The sequence below is a fragment of the Micropterus dolomieu genome, linkage group LG06 (assembly GCF_021292245.1).
Source record: "Micropterus dolomieu isolate WLL.071019.BEF.003 ecotype Adirondacks linkage group LG06, ASM2129224v1, whole genome shotgun sequence".
Taxonomy (NCBI): Eukaryota; Metazoa; Chordata; class Actinopteri; order Centrarchiformes; family Centrarchidae; genus Micropterus; species Micropterus dolomieu.
The window spans coordinates 5,155,060-5,173,662 of NC_060155.1; the positions used below are offsets into that span (position 1 = coordinate 5,155,060).

The 18,603-nt window shown below is 40.4% G+C and overlaps 1 protein-coding gene across 1 annotated transcript; it reads left to right on the plus strand.

The window, feature by feature from the left end:
* Positions 1–1,715: 1,715 nt before the first annotated feature.
* On the plus strand, positions 1,716–17,458 carry LOC123972964 (eukaryotic translation initiation factor 5B-like). Its single transcript, XM_046052747.1, has 15 exons — positions 1,716–1,928; positions 3,471–3,526; positions 5,502–5,668; positions 5,968–6,125; positions 8,841–9,071; positions 10,427–10,579; positions 10,784–10,874; positions 12,615–12,673; positions 12,837–12,918; positions 13,381–14,055; positions 14,287–14,473; positions 14,654–15,033; positions 15,158–15,234; positions 15,392–15,438; positions 16,016–17,458. The coding sequence occupies exons 1-14, from the start codon at positions 1,824–1,826 to the stop codon at positions 15,428–15,430; spliced, it is 2,460 nt and encodes an 819-aa protein (XP_045908703.1). The 5' UTR covers positions 1,716–1,823; the 3' UTR covers positions 15,431–15,438; positions 16,016–17,458.
* The last annotated feature ends 1,145 nt before the right edge of the window (positions 17,459–18,603 follow it).

Here is an 18,603-nt window from a genome sequence, read left to right on the forward strand (position 1 = left end):
TACAGCTTTTACTGCCGCTAAGAGACTATACTACTACAGCTGCTACTACAACAGAAAATACTACTACAGCTGCTACTACTACAGAAAATACTACTACAGCTGCTACTACAACAGAAAATACTACTACAGCTGCTACTACTACAACAGACATTACTATTACTGCTACTACTACAACTTTTACTGCCACTAAGAGACTATACTACTACAGCTGCTACTACTACAACAGACATTACTATTACAGAAAATACTACTACAGCTGCTACTACAACAGAAAATACTACTACAGCTGCTACTACTACAACAGACATTACTATTACTGCTACTACTACAACTTTTACTGCCACTAAGAGACTATACTACTACAGCTGCTACTACTACAACAGACATTACTATTACTGCTACTACTACAACTTTTACTGCCACTAAGAGACTATACTACTACAGCTGCTACTACTACAACAGACATTACTATTACTGCTACTACTACAACTTTTACTGCCACTAAGAGACTATACTACTACAGCTGCTACTACTACAACAGACATTACTATTACTGCTACTACTACAACTTTTACTGCCACTAAGAGACTATACTACTACAGCTGCTACTACTACAACAGACATTACTATTACTGCTACTACTACAACTTTTACTGCCACTAAGAGACTATACTACTACAGCTGCTACTACTACAACAGACATTACTATTACTGCTACTACTACAACTTTTACTGCCACTAAGAGACTATACTACTACAGCTGCTACTACTACAGAAAATACTACTACAGCTGCTACTACAACAGAAAATACTACTACAGCTGCTACTACTACAGAATATACTACTACAGCTGTTACTACTACAGAAAATACTACTACAGTTGCTACTACTACAAGAGACTTAACTACTATTACTGCTACTACTTCTACTACCTCTACTACAGACTACTACATCTGCTACAACAACAGAATATACTACTACAGTTGCTACTACTACAACTTCTACTGCTTCTACTACAGACTACTACATCTGCTACAACAACAGAATATACTACTACAGTTGCTACTACTACAACAGACTTAACTACTACTACAACTACTGCTGCTACTAGGCTACTACTAAATGTACTACAACTGCTGCTACTACTTCAGACTACACTACTATACTACTACTACTACTACTACTACTACTACTATACTACTAGTTTAAACAAACCACTTTAAATTAGGTCCTTTATATCTTATGGATGGATTTTATTGAATAGTGTTTTATTACTGAGTTTTCTGTGGCAATGGGCTTGTCTGTTTTATGTTATGTGTTTTATGTTTTTTATGTGGTGACATTGCACTTTGAGCTTCTTGCATATTCTTTTCCAATGTGGTTTTATACTGCAAATGGCTAATAAAGTGAATCTGAATCTGAATCTGATACTAGTGCCACTACCACAGACTATCACTCCTGCCGCTAGTAATGCTACCACTACAGCCTTTACTACTACTACAAAGTACTCTCAGTCTCACCATTAGCATATCTCCCTATGTGTATATATCTATATACATAGACTATATATATATACATATTATATACGAACATTATATATATGTATATATATATATATATATATATATATAAATGTGTTGTTTGTCATTCATGGTCGTTGTCTGTTGCATTTAAAAAACTCTTTTTCCCATGGTGCACTTCGAGGGGGGCGTCGTCTGCGCTCACGGCTTCACGCTGAATAGCGAGCATGAGCTGAACTGTAAATAACTCCTCAATAATATTCCAGTTTTGCTCCAGTTTTCCAGCCGTGTCAGTCGGACAGCATGGCCTCGGAGGAGGACGACGCTCTGCTGCTTTTAATCTACCAGCACCTGAAGGTGAACGGTTACGAGAAAGCTGCCAAGGTGCTGCAAAAACACGTTTCTCAGGTAAGAAGTTTGGTGTGACTCTGCATCATGTACAGCCTGCTTCAGTGTACAACCGACCTGACTGGGTTGTACCTCGCTGTTTTTCGTTAATTCCAGTCATAGTGATGATTTTATTGCTATTTCTTGAGCGGACATGCGCGTCAGCTTTGTTATATAAGAGAATGAATTAAATATAAATGTGATTTCAGTGTGTTTTCTGCTCCAGTGTGGCAGTCAGTAAGCTGCAGGTCTGCTCTGAGTGTGTGTTAAAGCACATGGCTCCTTGTTCAGGCCTCCTGGAGGAAAAGAACATTATGTTACAGGAGCTGCATGGCCGTAGAAACAGCCCTGCTGCAGGCCTGCTGCTGCACTCTGACACCCCGTTCAAAACCTCCATACAGTTTTGTAGTGTTTAGTGTTAAAAGTTGTTCATTTTTCTTTAAATTTCTTGGGGCTGCAATGATTCAGCGATTAGTCAATTGACAGAAAATTAATCTGCACCTATTTTGATAATCAATTAATAGTTTAGGTCACTTTTCAAGCAGCAATGCAAAGTGGTTCCAGGTTTTCAAAGGTGAGATTGTAACTTAGATTATTGTATTCATGGGCTGTTGGTTTGACAAGACAAGATGCCACTTGGGCTTTAGGAAATTGTGATTGCAATTGTTGACTGTTTTCTGGTATGTTAGAGACCAAATGATTAATTGATTATTAAAAAACATAATCGCCACAATAACTTGTGATAACAACAATTGTCAGTTGCAGCCGTAAAATTTCCAGTATACATGAGACATGATGCAACCAAACACCCTTAGAGACTGTAAAAAAGGCCACACACTGCTCAATTGAGGCCATTCTTATTTTTTTTATTTTTGTGTATTCTATAAACTGTGACAAATTTAATTCAAAACTTAATTTATTATAAGAACTGCAGGGACCTCATTGTGTTGTTGCTGCTATAAATAGTTGTATTTTTTAAATAATTCACCCAACATAATGTCACACATTGGGTTTTTTCATGGACTAAGATTACAATTTGCTCATTCTTATGTCTGCTATGGTGAGCTCTGCTCAGTCACAAGTTTCAGGTTTCAGGCTCATGTGCAAAAAATATAACCGTCAAAAGTTGCTGATGGAGTTTTTTTCAGAAGACCGCAACAGAGAAAATAGTCTCAACAACATTCTGAAAATTACAACATCCCCTCGTTCTCAGAGGCTCCCACCGAGTCCCTGTTCTTTTAATATTTTGAGCATCTTTTATCATCCAAACTTTCATCCCATGTCACATCCCATGGTAATTATGTAGTTATGCTGCTGCATGGATTCATTTCCGGGAGCGTGTGGCATCAAAGTGGAAGCATTCCTGAACGGCAGGGAATTTGCTGTTTGACTTTGAACTTTTTCCCCTGTCTAGCTAAGTGATCATAGTTGGGTTACAGGAATAATATCTGGCCTCTTGATTATGTAACGTTCAGGGCATCAGTCAGAAACTTGGAAAATATGGCTTCAAGATGGTGATTGCAGAGAAAGTGTGTAAATGTGTTTGTTTGTTTGTGTTTGAAGGTGGAGACACCAGAGGAGGGATCCAACCTACATGATATCTACACAGGCTGGAGGAAGTAAGTCAGAAATGTCACATGGTGCAGGAAGTCTCTACCTTTCTTTTTAATAAAAGATTTTAGCTGTAAACAAAATGATGAGAATGGATGAAATTCGGAAGGGGGGGGGGGCCTTGTATAAAGAGACATTAAAACACGTGAAAATCAAAACACGTTAGAATTAGGCTAATTATTTTTGTTCATGAAGTCACCTGTCTGTCATTAGGAAAAACACCAACAACTGTGGAAATGTAGGCTATTTAATGTTTAATTAGGCTATAAGCTTTGCGGTGCTACAGAGACGCCCTGACCTAAAAATTATATTCTCCATATGTGAGGGAACACTCTAGTTTGGTACAGACCGCGACTCATATGTTAATATCTACTATACTATACAGTTGGGTGTAACATTGAGCAAGCATAGGTTTCTCTGAACTGTCTGTATGAACAGGATGTGACTAGTAATCTGTGTGTGTGTGTGTGTGTGTGTGTGTATGACTGCCTGCCTGGCCTTCTGCCCAGTGCACTGCATTCTGGGATTGGCTTCAAATCCCCGCCACCCTGAAAAGGATTAAATGGGCTGCAGATGAATGATGGGAATGAATGACCTCAGCTCACGTCTCTGATTCCTCACTGTGAATCTCACACCAAAATTATACAAATCGAAGCCATTCATTGACCGTCGTATTGGCCGGCCCAAATGTAAGAAACACCCTCCTTTTCCAAAAACTAATTTGGATGAGAAACACTTCATTAGACTAGTACTAGTTTCTCTGAGATGCCATCAGTCCCAAGGATGAGACGGCGCTCATCACTGTGGTCAAAAGTCACCTGTAGCTTGTCCAAGTATGTTCTCAAGTCGAACTAATTCTTCCTTCTGCTCATCAGTCACATACACACACATTCCCCTGCCAGAATGATTTTCACCTGCTTCAGACTCCTTGAGTTCCTCGTCACGACGTTCACAGACATCTGTAAGTTCTGGCTGCTTGACAGATGATTTGGTCCCTGGTCAGTTTCTGCAGTAACGACGACTTTTGACTTTTCACACTCTTCATTACCTCCAAAAAGCATACCAAAAACAATCAACATACTTGGAAGAAATGGACACATTACATGCAGCGTCAGGTGTCCATCAAACTGTGAAGTTCTAAGTAAAAGGTTTCAAAGAAAACAACACGTCTTTCTTAAGTTTGATTACTTATTTTTGTTTTCCAAGATCTTCACCACCATCCACACTTTTTATTTAAGTTTTTTTCCAACTGTGAGCAGCTCCTCCATCTATCTGTCAACAGCACACTCAAAATACGGCCGTGTTCAGTCTAGAGTACACTTATTAGATATTAAAAACCTGCATAGACTTAGTACGTAGGAGAGATTTCGGACACGCTGATACCATACATGGACCTGAAGAAACGTGCTAGAGCTGCAACGATGAGTTGGTTAATCGATTAGTTGTCAACTGTTAAAGTGATTTATTTATTATCAAAACAGCTGCTGATGACTATGAGTCCTTTTTTTTAAAGAAAGAAAACATCCAAATCCACTGATTCCGGCTTCTCAGATGAATATTTTCTAGTTTCTTTACTCCTCTATGAAAACAAAGACATTTGAGGACATCATCTTGGGCTTTGGGAAATACTTGATTGACATTTTTCACAATTGATTGAAAAAATAATCAACAGATTAGCTGCAGCCTAGTGCTAACCTAGCAACAATAAGGCAACCATAATACAACACTCCCACTGTAGTGCAACATAGGAACCGGTTCTAGCTCCTGGCTAGGAGAACATCTGCTGCTGCGAATATATAAATGTCTGTTCCTTGAGTGGAGTATAACAAGTAACGATTATTTTCATTGTCAATGAATCCATCAGTTATATTCTTTATTAATCAAATTCTGGATGTTTGACAACCTCTATGATCACTTTCCAGTCTGTCAAAATCAGCCAGAAATAAAAGTGTGTGTGTGTGTGTGTGTGTGTGTGTGTTGCAGGCTGTGCTCTCTAGCTCAGCATGCCGAGCAGGAGACAGAAGACTCTACTACTTTGAAGAAGAATAGCATCAAAGCAGAACCTGCCACCAGCGAAGAAGAAGAGGTCATAGAGCCCAAACTCTCCGACACCACAGTAGAAAACAACGTGGATGCCAAACCTCCACTTGGTTAATGTTTTTGTTGTTTGTTTGTGTGTTTTTCAGGTGTATTTTGTTTTTCCTTTACAGGATGGATGTAGTATCTGTTCATTCACCTGTCTGACTGACGGCTGATTATTCTACGCTGTATCTAGTAGTTCTAGTCAGTTGTTTGTTTGGAGTTTATAGTTTGTAGTTGGATAATTTTACTTATTTGAACATGTTTGTGTATTTGAATATGTTTTCATTTTTGTGTTGTTGTTTTTTTAAACATTTTTTTTTTAACCACAGACACCCAGTCTTACAGGAATTTTGTGCCCCTGTTTCAGAGTCCATGACAGGCGCTGAGACCGCCACTGAGCAGCTGCTGCTGCATCCTGGAGCTGAAACCAAAACAACAGACGCAGACAGTGAGAGCGCTGATGTGTCTGACAGTGAAGAAGAAAAAGATAAAAAAGAGGAGGAAGAAACAAAAACAGAGCAAGAGGTGAGCAGAGAACAACACAGTGAACACATGACAGGGTACAGACAGATATGCTTATACATAGATGCAGTACTCACATGGCAGTGGCTGCACAGAAGTGGGAGAAGCAGATGGAAGGTGACCAGTTTGAATCCCTGAACCGTCCTGAAATTGAGAGCGGGGAAAGGAAAGTGAGTGAGTGACGCTGTCCCCTCCCTCAACCTTTGAGCACTAAACCCTCTGCTTCCTTTTGTTTTCAGGCTGTTTATTCAAGTTCGAACCAGAGTTTGATAGTACGCCCCTCCCCCTAATCTAGTATGCCTTCACACTTGTTTTTTTATTGTTGTTACGGTCCATATGCTGCTTGCACATGTGTCCTTTTAGTCAACAAAGTGCAGCTGTTGACCGCCGTTGCCAGGAGATGAGATTTGCACCCTTATTGACGTTTGCAGGAACAATGAACGTGTGGCTGTGTCCATGTCTGCAGAACACCCGTTAGATAAATGAGCGTCAGTGAAGATCCTTGAACACGTTTGGTGTTTCATCCACGAGGCTTCTTCAGAACTGAGCCACACATTTGGTGTCTGCTTCATCCGACTCTCTTGTCATGTAGGAGAACAGAACTACACATGCAATCCAAAGAAGATTGCAAAGAAAAATAGCTAACCTAATATACAATCTGTAAAAAAAATATCCAGGATCTCAAAGTGGATTAAACTACAGAAGAGAAGGCGGCTGCAGAATGAAACATGACCACACCATCCAAGACTACAATATAGCAGATCTGATTAATGATAAATGATGAGGGAGGAACCAAAAAGAAGTGGCAAATTAGTATTGAGTATGGCTGCAGCAGCAGGAAACTACCACCCTCACACACACACACACACACACACACACACACACACATAGCTGTTGTCCAGTCACTGTAATAATGTGCTGATAGATGGACAGTAGCTCCAGTGTTGTTATTATATGCCTCTGAAATACACACAGACACATTTCTCTTCTGTATCTGTTAGTTTGTATTCGTTTGCTCGTTTGTTATTTCTGTGTGTGTGTGTGTGTGTGTGTGTGTGTCCAAGTCTTGTCTCTGCTCTTTTCTGTTGGCCCAGTGATGCAGCAGATAATGCTGTTTGGACTGAAACTCTGAGTGTGTGTGTATGTGTGTGTGTCTGACAGAATGATAATCTCTTGAGACAAATTGTGTATGTGTGTGTGTGTGTGTTTCTCTCAGTGTGTTAATGGCTCTTTTGTGGTTCTGTCTACAAAACCTGATTACTTTGCTTTGTGTCTGTCAGCAGAAGAGTTTGTACAGATTTTTCTCTCTCCGCTAAGGCGAATACAACACCTGCACTGATCTTTTAACATAACAAAAGTGTTTCTACTGAACAGAATTAAAAGCAGACAGTTTTTGGTTCTTTTGTTCTCCTACCCCCAGCTGGTCAAATTAAATCTGGCCCACATGCAGAGGACAAGATTAATGCAATGCATTCTGCAAATGTATACTTTTTAATGGATACTTTTTGATTAGTAGTTTCACACTGTTCAGCTGGGAATGAATTGGTCCTACTAAATGTTTTGTGAGTTTCCAAACCCTCGGATATCTGCTGTGCCAAAACTATTAAAAATGCATGAATGAGCCACACTGTTGCACTGGGTGACATGTTCCTTCATACCACATACTGTAGTTCATTTAAACTGAATCACACATACACCGTCCTGCTGCAATCAGTAAGTCATTGAAAATAGGCCCCAACAATGTTAGTTTGAGTAACGTTTGCTAAAAACTAAAATACCCAGCTGTTGTCAGCCCTTTTTTAAAATGACTGTATTCATTCATGAACACTTTTTAGAGATGTACATCTTCAGTGGGAAACCCCAGACAGGGCAGGGCAGTCAGAAAGTACTGGAAGAATGACTTAAGCCTGGTTCACATTACACGATTTGAAACCCGATTTGCGGCGACCGTCAGGCTGTGATCGGGGGTAAATCAGTGATTGATCGGCGGTTGCTAGTTGTTATGTGTGAACTACACAAAGACACATCAAAACGGCTCCCCGACACATTTCTGTCACATCGCAGATGTCTGCCAGATATCTGGCATGCCAAATATCTGGAAGAGTTGGCTGACTCGACGTCCACATCCAGCCAATGAGAGCAGGCAGCTGCAGAGCAGGCAGCTACTTTTTCACCGCAAAACACTTTTACTCCCCTCCAGCTCTCTGTAGCTCAGACAATCCCTGCTACCTGCATGTACTAATCCATTCTTTCACCCAGATTATTTGTGTTTATAATTGCTAGCTTTATAATAACAATCAGCTGTTTCGTGTGTAGGTTCGCCTCATTTCCCGTCTCACACGTGTGTTTTCTTGACAAAACGTGGTTTGGAGACCAGCGTCGGGTTACAGAGTCAGACCGATCAGTCACGTAGTGTGAACGCCACAACGACTTCAAGACTCCCGTCACAAGACGGCAAGTTGTGTAGTCTGAACAGCACGGCCATCAGCCGACGCTGAAAGTCGTGTAGTCTGCACGAGCCTTAATGCATTGTTGGTTTTGGTCTTTTCATGGGATTTGACAATAAGAACAACAGATTATTGTCAGCATTACTCTTTTAAAATCCCATTGCAGGGATCCATAAAAAAGATGCTCAAATATCTTGAATTTATGACACCCTGGATTCTCTAACCGATGGGAAAGGACAAAATGTAGTGCTCTATTGTACATATTTTGCAGGCAGCTACCATCGAAGTGTCTGCTGAGGCATCTAACAAGGCAGAAAGTTCCAGCCCCAGCTCCTCAGACTCTGAGGAAGAGGTTGAACCCAACTCCAGCCAGGCCGACCCTGGACAAGCTGCCTGTGATCAGGCCAAGGATCAGGTCACTGACCCTGATCCAGCTGCGGTCTCCAGTTTGGACAGCGAGAGCAGTAAGGAGCAGAAAGAAGACGACTTTGAGCCAAAACAGGTTAGTGACCCGAGGCTGAATCCAAAGTACGTGGTTTTGTGAGACCTGTCCTCCAACAAGCGTAAAAAACTTGGAAGTGCAGCCAAGATTTTCATCTCCTTATCAGTTTTGGCAGTGTTTAATTTTCACTTAAGTCTATCTACCTGTCCAAAGAATGGAACCCTTTGATCAGATTTTTCTCTGCTCTCAACGCCTGCATTCTCTTTCTCCTACCCTCTTACAGGAGTGAATATCACTCCAACTTCTCTTTGAAGATGTGACAGTTAAATGTTAAATTGTTTTCTAGCAAACACATATTTATCATTCGTAACATCTGAGCCGCCAACAAGCTTGTCTTTAACGTCCCACTCCACCAAACTGCTCCGAAGGCTAAAGAAATGAGCAGAAATGTCAATGACTTTCAACCACAACTCCTAAAAAGACGACTGACAGGAGTGCTCGTCGATTCCTGGCACAGCCGAGCCTCTGTTCCCTCAGCTCAGCCTCTGCACATCTGAAAATTATTTTGCAGAGGACTATGACCGGCTGAAGTGCATTGTTTGTGCAGTTTCCTGTAGGGAACACTGCAAGCAGTTCTTTTTTGCTGAGTAATGAAGTTTTCAAAGAATGTTCTGCCGTGTGAGGGTTTGGGATTAAATGTCACTATACCTGGTGTTAGCTGTCTTCTATAAGACAGGAAACCCCTAAAAGCTGCTGCGGATGAGCGGTCTGTATCATACAGTTGTCTGTTTGAAAATGGCAACTAAATTTAAAGCCCTGCACATTTACATTGTTCAAACAGCAATTCATGATGTTACTGACCCTACAGCAGGTCAGTTTAAAGTGCCGCGTATCTTAAAGTCCAATTCTGGTTTATTACAACGTGCGTCTTATTTTCATTGGCCATCCTTTGTATCAGTGCTGATAACACTGTACACACCATGTTAATCACTCCAGTCTGGGAAAGAGAAGTCAGACAGGGCAACACAGCAGACGGGCTGTAAACAAAACCCCAGGTTAGACAAACTTATTTGGGGGGAGAAAACAAAGGTGTACAGTGAACAACACAGCTCACAGACTGACTCTGTGGTTCTGGTTCCATACTTGCTGTAGCTTTGCGCTTGTTTAAACCTGTCTCACCGCCTGACTGATCGTGTTTGCTGCTCCGTCTGACTTCTTGATGTAATTATGATGACATTGTACTCAGCGAAGTCTTGGAAACATGGATTGAAAATGATAGAAATAAAGTGCAGAACTATGAAAGGCCCTAAATCTAAGACACTGAAATTATCATTTAACCTCCACAGTAAATATTAAAGAGAAGTTTTTGTTTCAGTATCATGCAGTCGTCTCTCTGCTTTGTTTTCCTTCCTCAGGAGACAGAAGCAGCCACGGGCGCCTCTGAGGTCACAGATGAAACCTCTGCATTTGAACAGACGGCTGTCAGTCAAACGGAGGCCACGCCTTCCTCCACACAGGAGGCCTCTGAAGCAGATTCCTCAGAAGATGAGGAAGGCGGCGTTGCAGAGGTGCAATATTGGTTAATTTAAGTTCATGTACTGGTGGCACCTAAAGTGGGGAAACCTGCAACTCACTGTAGCTTTTTTGTTTTTGACTGGAAAGGATGTGATCTGTGTCGTGGACAGGGGACGTAAGAAAGAAAGAAAATCATCTGAGAGTCTTCATGTCTGGTCTTGGAGAATGTTGTTGACCTGTGTTGATTCCTCTTGCAGAAGCCCAGCCAGGCCGACCCCCCCGCATCCGACCTGACAGCTCAGGACACCAATGACCAGCCGGCAGAGAGTGAAGCCCCGCCCCCTGCAGGTATGAACAACCAATAGACATTTGAATACCAGGCTGTTCTTTCCATGTTATGGATGGCATCTTTTCTGTGTGTTTCTCACTGCACTGACAAGAATCACAAACTGTTGTGAAGAAGCTGCTCAGAGGGTCCGGTGTGGCTACTTTTTTTTATTTAGAGGCCATTCAGTAGATTTCAAAGCTGCTGATGAAAGGCCGTGTGGTTTTCTATCATTTATTTTGAAAATCTAAACAGAAAGGACGCTGGACAGTCAGACGGTATGAGGTATCCAGGTTTGCAACTAACAACTATACATTTTCACCTTTTGATGGTAAACATGCAGATAGTTTTAGTTTGGTTTGATCTATCTATTTCTGCCTTCATCCTGGTACAATGAAGATCAATTGATTTTCACTCACAATATTTAAATATTTCAATCGCGGCAAATCTTTCCAGAAACTGGGGCCCAGTTATTTACAGATAAAGTCACTGTGAAAACTGTCTGTACCCAAGTAAGAAAACATTTTGTTATTTTCTTTTTGTAATATAGATGATCAGACCTTAAAAGCTACCCACCAGTCTTGAAATGCGGTTCCAAAAGTGAATCACAACTTAAGTAGTTTCCTGCTCGGCACAGGCTCATGCTGCGTTTCATTTTCCATCTGGAAGATTTTTCAGTTTTATTTAAAAGTACAAGAAATGTTTTACTTTCCTTTTTGTCTGCAGCACTGTGTCTCCAGCTGTGTAAATGCAGAACTTTTGGATCATTTTATTTTATTTGAAGGAGAACAAAAAAGGGATCAGAAAGGAAACTGAGACCTAAAGATGGAGATTTTACCTGGAGGAACTCAGACTCGCTGCCAAAACCTGTAAAGAGTTTGAAGGATTTCTGCCAAAGCTCAGTGAAACAGCTCTGTTCAGGAGTTTTCCATGTCAGCCACTTGTTTAACTTCTCAAAGGACGTTTCTTCAGCTTGTCAGAGCTTGTTAAGCAAACAGGAGCGATGAGTAGTCTGGTAAATGAGGTGATTGTGTTCCAGATGACTGTAATTCCCAAAGTTTTAGAAATTAATTCATGACTTTGGTGAAGAAACTGAAGTGACATTTTTCTCAGCAGACATTTTGACTTTGACAAACACAGGCGTAACAATAACATTACTAATTGTTGCATTGCTTTGCAATAATTGCTGTAATAGGGCCATCATTAAACTGTTCCATCTGTGCTTTTGTCAAAACGATAAATAAACGAGAGCGCTCTGATGCTGCAAGACTATCAAGACTCAGGTTGGCAGGATTTATTCAGACAGAAATACATCATGTTAAGTACAAGATGGACGGACTTTTTTTGACAACTCACTGAAAACTGGAAACGCTCATCAAACAAAGACACCAGCTGAATCTAAAATATGAAAAGGCTTATCTTGCTCTCGAGTTCATTGCCAGTGCAGCAGGAGAGCTTTGTCGCTGCATGTGTGTAAAAGCTGGGTGAAGATTTTTATCAACCGTGCTCTGCCGTTATGTAGCGTCTCAATCTTTTCTATTTATACAGAACCTTGTGAGAAACATTTCTAAAAAGAAACATGCAGTACATGTTAATACTTTAATATTTGTTGTAGTTTCCCCAGTATTGTTATTGTACTGTAGTAGTTTGGACTAAGGATTAGTTGTCCGGGCGCCGTCCGTTTGTCATGTTTGGTAAATACTTCTAATAAGATACATTAGATTTGGACCATATAATGGCAACTGTGTTTATAACTTTTTCAGATCCTGACTCTGAAAATCCAAAGGAGGAAGAGGAGGAAAAGGAGGAGGAGATAGCCAAGGTACCCCAAATCATTTTTCACGAGGGACTGTTGGGCTTTACAGTGTTGGTCGGCCTCCCCCTGCCAAGAGCAGGGAGTGAATAAGGATCATACCATAAGAACAGATACAGTAGTTATTAGTTAGTGTATGTATGTTCACTTTCCTGTCGGTGTGTTCCCTCAGAGGACAGAGGGAAGTGACCTCACATCCCCGCAGAAGCTTGAGGACCAGGGTGGCACTTCTGACCTCCCCATCACTGACACTGGTAACACAGTTAATTTAAAAAAAATCTTTAGTACATCATGCTTTAATCATACCCAAAACCTAAACATTTTAATGGGTTGAATAAAGTTTGAATCAATTGCACTCTTTCAACCTCATTTTTCAGTTTTCTCAGAAAATGTATGAATATTTATGAATAACCGTAACTCATTTTTTATCGGTGGCTGAAAGTTGGCCGTGATATTGCATTTTTTAACATTTATTTATGGGCCTTTAAATTTGTCTTCTAAATTTCCATTTCCACCAGGAGTAAATATATTTTCTTAGATAAAAAGATTATGGGAATGTTTTATAAACTCAGTTTCAGGAGTTTAAAATCATGTGACTAACGTGATGAGGAGGACCCTGGTGAGGTCAAGAGGGTGTTTTTCTTTACATGAAGAAGTGTGCTTTTAAAAACAGGGAAAGAAAGAACTCTTGAATGTGTTGTTGTGTTCTGTTGCAGAAAAGGTGACGGTGGCGGCTGCAGAGGAGCGAGTCGACCCAGAGGTCTCCATCATCCTCAACATCGAAGACAGCGATGCAGACGAGCAAGAAACCAGCCAGCCGCTCCCTGAGGAGGCTGCTGAGCCCTGCAAAGATGCCGAAACTCCCAAGAAGAAGAAAAAGAAGAGCAAAAAGGGTGTAGAGACGCCAAGTGCAGATACGCCGAGCACAGACGCATCCACCATAGATTCACCCAGTGATACTCCTCTTACCACCAAGACTGCCAGGAAGAAAAAGAAAGACAAAAAGAGACAGGAGGAAGATCAGCAGAAAGAGGAGGAGGAGGAGGTGAAGCAGGAGGAGGAGGAGGAGGAGGACATGTCTCAGGCAACTTCATCAGAGATGAAGAAGAAGGCTAAGAAAAGGAAACGGGAGAGAGATGAGGTGGAAGAGAAAGATGAGGGAACTCTTGCCACTCCTTCAGAAAAAAAAATTAAAAAGAAAAAGAATAAGGTGAGAGACGTAGAAGAGGCGCAGAGCGAGGCAGTAGGGGAGGAGGAGGAGGAGACGCCGGAGAATCCTGCAGAGAAAACGGAGGCGAAAAAGAAGAAGAAAAAGAGGAAAAAGGTGGTGCAGGCTGATGAACGACCAGCAGGGGGCGACAACGACACAGAAAAGCAGCTGGACGCCACAGGTAGAGAGAGTCAGAAAATATACTTCACTTCTCTCCTGCTCTTGTCTCTTAAATTTGAAGTTCTCTTTAGTACATTGTACATCAAAGATAAATGGCTTTGACTCTTAATCAGTGTTAGTAGTTGCTTGAAATGTTCAGTGTAAGGCAATAACAACGGTCCCACCTGGGTCATGGCGTTGTTATAGCTAAGTTCAGGGATTTGTACATTTTCCCTGTCCCACTTCCTTTTAGACGGAAACTCTTCTCAGCTCTCCTCGGCCCAAAAGAAGAAACGTCTCAGGATCAAACTGAGCAGGAAGAAGAGGTTGAGGGTCCAGAAGCAAGAGGAGAAAATGAGGAGGAAGAAGAAGAAGAGCAGCATGACTACAGGACAGACTGAAAGCGCAGCTGAAAGCAAGAAGCTCGCGGGCAAAAAGAAGTCAGTCGAGTTCATGTTTGTCTTTAAACTTCACAGATTGTACACTGTTATTACTACTCTTCATTTGTTGTGGAGAGTTTCATTTGTTTGTCGTACAAGGATAATTTCTAGAAATAAAAAAATTTAAATATCTGTATTTTATTTTTATACTATAGGAAATTAACATTTTCCATTCTTCAGACAAAAACGGATCCAAGAGGCAGCAGAGGAAACGCCTGGACCAAAACCAGCCAAAAGACCTCAACCTGATCCTGCCCTGGAGGACGAGATACCAAAGAAGAAGAAGAAAAAGATGAAAATAAACCCTGAACAAGAGGAGAATTCCTCAAAAGAAAACCAGCCTCCAAAGACGAAGAAAAAGAAGAGGCCGGTGAAGGAGGAGGATGAAAGTGGTGCTGAGCTTCCTGAAATCGTCTCGCCTCTACTTTCAGAGGAAGGCGAGAAGAAGAAGAAGAAGAAGAAAAAGAAAAAGAAGAAGGTGAAGGCTGGAAAAGACGAGGAGACAACAGAAAGTTCAACTCCCATCACTGTGAGCCACGATGCATCTGCAAAGAAAAAGAGTAAGAAAACTTCTGATTGTGTAAAAGAATTTTATTTTCATAGGGCTGCTGCTAACAACAAATTTAATTATTGATTAATTGTTTACAACAACAACAACTGTTTTGTTCTGACTGATGTTTGCAGAGAAGAACAGATTAGAGCAGAAACTGGAAGAGACGGAAGCTGCTGCCGACGAACACACACCAACAACTACTTCTACGGTAACAAACCCAGCTGAAATCTGACTCGTGTTTTGACCAACGTTGTCAGAAACAAGTGTTGAAGTATAAACCTGTAGAGGTGTTGTTCTCGCACAATAATCAGCTTGACGCATCAATACAATTTGTTTTTACAAACCTTTTCTTCTGATATTTCCAGAAAAAGAAATCTTCCAAAAAGACCATCATCTTAGATTAAACCTCTGGGTAAGTTGCTACTGAACATCTTCATTTCGACATCGAGTCTATGCTACAATAGAGCTGCAGCAATTGATCTATTAATCGATTATCAAAAACAGTTGACAATTAATTTAATAGTTGACAACTGTTTTTGATAATCGATTAATTGGTTTTCTGACTTTTTATAGATCAAACAACTAATCGAGAAAGTAATCGTTAGTTGCAGCCCTATGCTATGTTGGGAACTGTGAGCACAAAACAAGCATTCTTACATTTTAAATCCATCAAAATTATTTTTACAAGCACTAATAGACTATTTTCTACTTGGACTGAGATGTGATTCCTGCTTTTATAGACTCTTTAGAGACACTATTAATGGATCATCTCACCTACGATTTTAAAAACCATTTGCTGAGATGGACATTTCTTTTCAGTTTGGCTCAAAGCTTACTGAAACCTAAGGGAGTCCTGCTTTTCAGAAGTGGTTTACAATAAAAACAAAAAAACAAATGCATAAAATCACAGTAAAACACTATGATTATGACAGCGAACTATTTGTGCTTTAGTAATGACTAATAAGGATTATAACCCCCCCCCCCCACAGTGTATTCTGTGATCAGGCATCAGTGGAGCCAAAACAACACGGCAGTCTGCATAATGTGCCTTTACTCCTGAGTTTTCTGTGTGTTCCTGGGAGGAGATACCCTTTCATCTCTGAAAACACTGATGTTCCCTCTCTCATGTCATGTTTCACAATCTTTTGCTCTAAAACTGTGAAAACAATACAACTAACATACACGATTACAACTTTAAAAGACCGTCAGCAGATTGGAGCTGTTAAATCTAAATTCAGCCAATTGGTTATCTCAAGGGCTGGTTATCATTTAAAACTTTCTTTCTATTGTTCAAGTAATAGAAGCCAACATTTAGTCTTAGTCATATTTTTGTTTAAAATCAAAGAACAACTGAACTTCATTACAAAAAGGTCTAAAATGAACTTCGTTTACTCTGTCAATTGCTTTGTCTATAAATTGTTTTTTTTAATAGTAGTGAAAAGAAAGAACATTACCATAAGTGAAAGTTTTCAAATGTCCCAAAACCTAAAGATATTCAGTTTACAGTGATATAAAACTGAGAAAAGCTGAAACCAGACCATATTTGGATTGATTAATTACTTAAGCAATGAATCATTTTCTTTCAATACACTTGATTTCAGCTCTGATTATGAATCTGACCAGACATCGAACTGTCGGGACTAGTTTGATACTTGGAGCTTTATTTTGGTCTAAATCAAATAAGAAGGTTAATAATAATAATAATAATAATAGTATGGAAGTTTGATAAGCAGCCCTAGTTATTCCTACTCCTCTGCGTCAGAGAAATATATTAATATTTGTATTATAAAAGCCGCAATCTACATCCAATCAGAAGTGAAAGAAATAATGAAGGGGGGCTGTCTCAGTCAGACCCATTTGTCATCTTGGAAATAAAAATATATAACAGTGACTGTCTTACAGCCCGGGGCGTCGTCTTTTGCCACAATCTAAATAACACAACCTTTGCTGGTAGGACAGGTGAGCTTTGCGGCGTTAACTGCTACATAACCTCGGCTAGAAATGAGCTTTACGGGAGCTGTGAGCTACTAGCTGTGAGAGAGAAACATTTCGTTCAGGCCATGTTGGAGCAATAAAAGGTTTCTGTTGGTAAAGTGTAAATGAGCTGATATCGACGGTTAAACATTTTTCCGTGTTTATGAGGTTAAAAAAAAAAGTAGTTTGAGGAAGAAGACGATTTGCTTTTCTTTCAGTCACAAAGCTGTGAAATTCTGTTTTTATTTGGAAATGGTTTTGTTTACAAAGTTCTGTTGTTTACACACTGTTTTTCTTTATAATCCCATGAGCTGTTAACTATGCATCTGATTAAATCTTGTTGCTTGGAGGGAAAATTAACAAATTTCACTACTTGGACTTATTTTATTTTATTTTTTTTGTGCTGTTTCTGAGGACCAACATGTGAAAGAGAAAATAAAACTCTGTAAAAGCTTTAATTCTGCAGTGTTTCTTGCTATTTCACCATCATACTGTTGCCATGTTCGTGTCAAGTGGGAGTTACTATCATTTAATCAGATGATACTGGTCAAGTAGCTGCGATATATCCGACAAAAGTTCCTGAAAATGCTAACAAATATGGACACGTCACGTTTACTGTTTAAAACTCTAAATTTAAAAGACAACAGTTATGTTGTCTATACATAATATTTTTAACCCCCATACAACCAACAATTGTCAGATGACGTGAACGCTCACAAGATGGAAACATGGAAATCCATCCCACATGACACGAACACAGAGCACATCCCACAATTCATTTCATCTCACAACAATGAATCTGACTTCACACCAAACTAAAAATCTGCTCATCTTGTCAAGATCGTGTCAAGATTTTAACTTGGCATGAAACAGTATGAAATGTTCCCGCTACAATTTAAACATCAACAACAGCTACTAGTGTCCTTCCTCAACTGACACACGGGATCCAGGTGGTATGGCAACAGTTCTGCGGCTGACAAGAAGGCTTTTCAGAGAGTCATAAATACAGCCCAGAAGATCACCAACACACATCTGCCTGACCTGGAAGACATCTACAGCTCTGGCTGCCTGCGAAAAGCACTCTCGAAAAGACCCATCTCAAAGCGTCTCGAAAGACCCATCTCACCCCGCCCATCACTTGTTTATCCTTCTGCCCTCAGAAAAAGCGCTACCGGTCCATCAAAGCACACACCACAGGACTAATGAGCAGTTTTTACCCCGAGGCCATCACCAGGCTGAACTCTGCACTGAAAGAACATCCCTTAGCCAATACTTCCACAGTGCAATAACTCCTCTATGCAATACTTGTGCAATAGCTACCCCTGTGCAAAATCCCAAACCATCAGTCCTATTGAGCCAGTGAGCCTGTGGAATACTAGGGGCTCAGGTAGTGCACCTGAATTTTGTTGAATACACCAGGGCAGTGACAAAGACATTCAATTCTATGTATGTTTACATATGGCTACTTAATTTGGATTCTTATGATTTGTGCCCCCAAAACAGGTGATTTGAATTCTTAGAACCAGTTGCATGTTTGCATCACCAGCTACACAATAATTCACTGATAATTCCTTCAGTCTATCTGGTTTTCTTTAAAACAGCA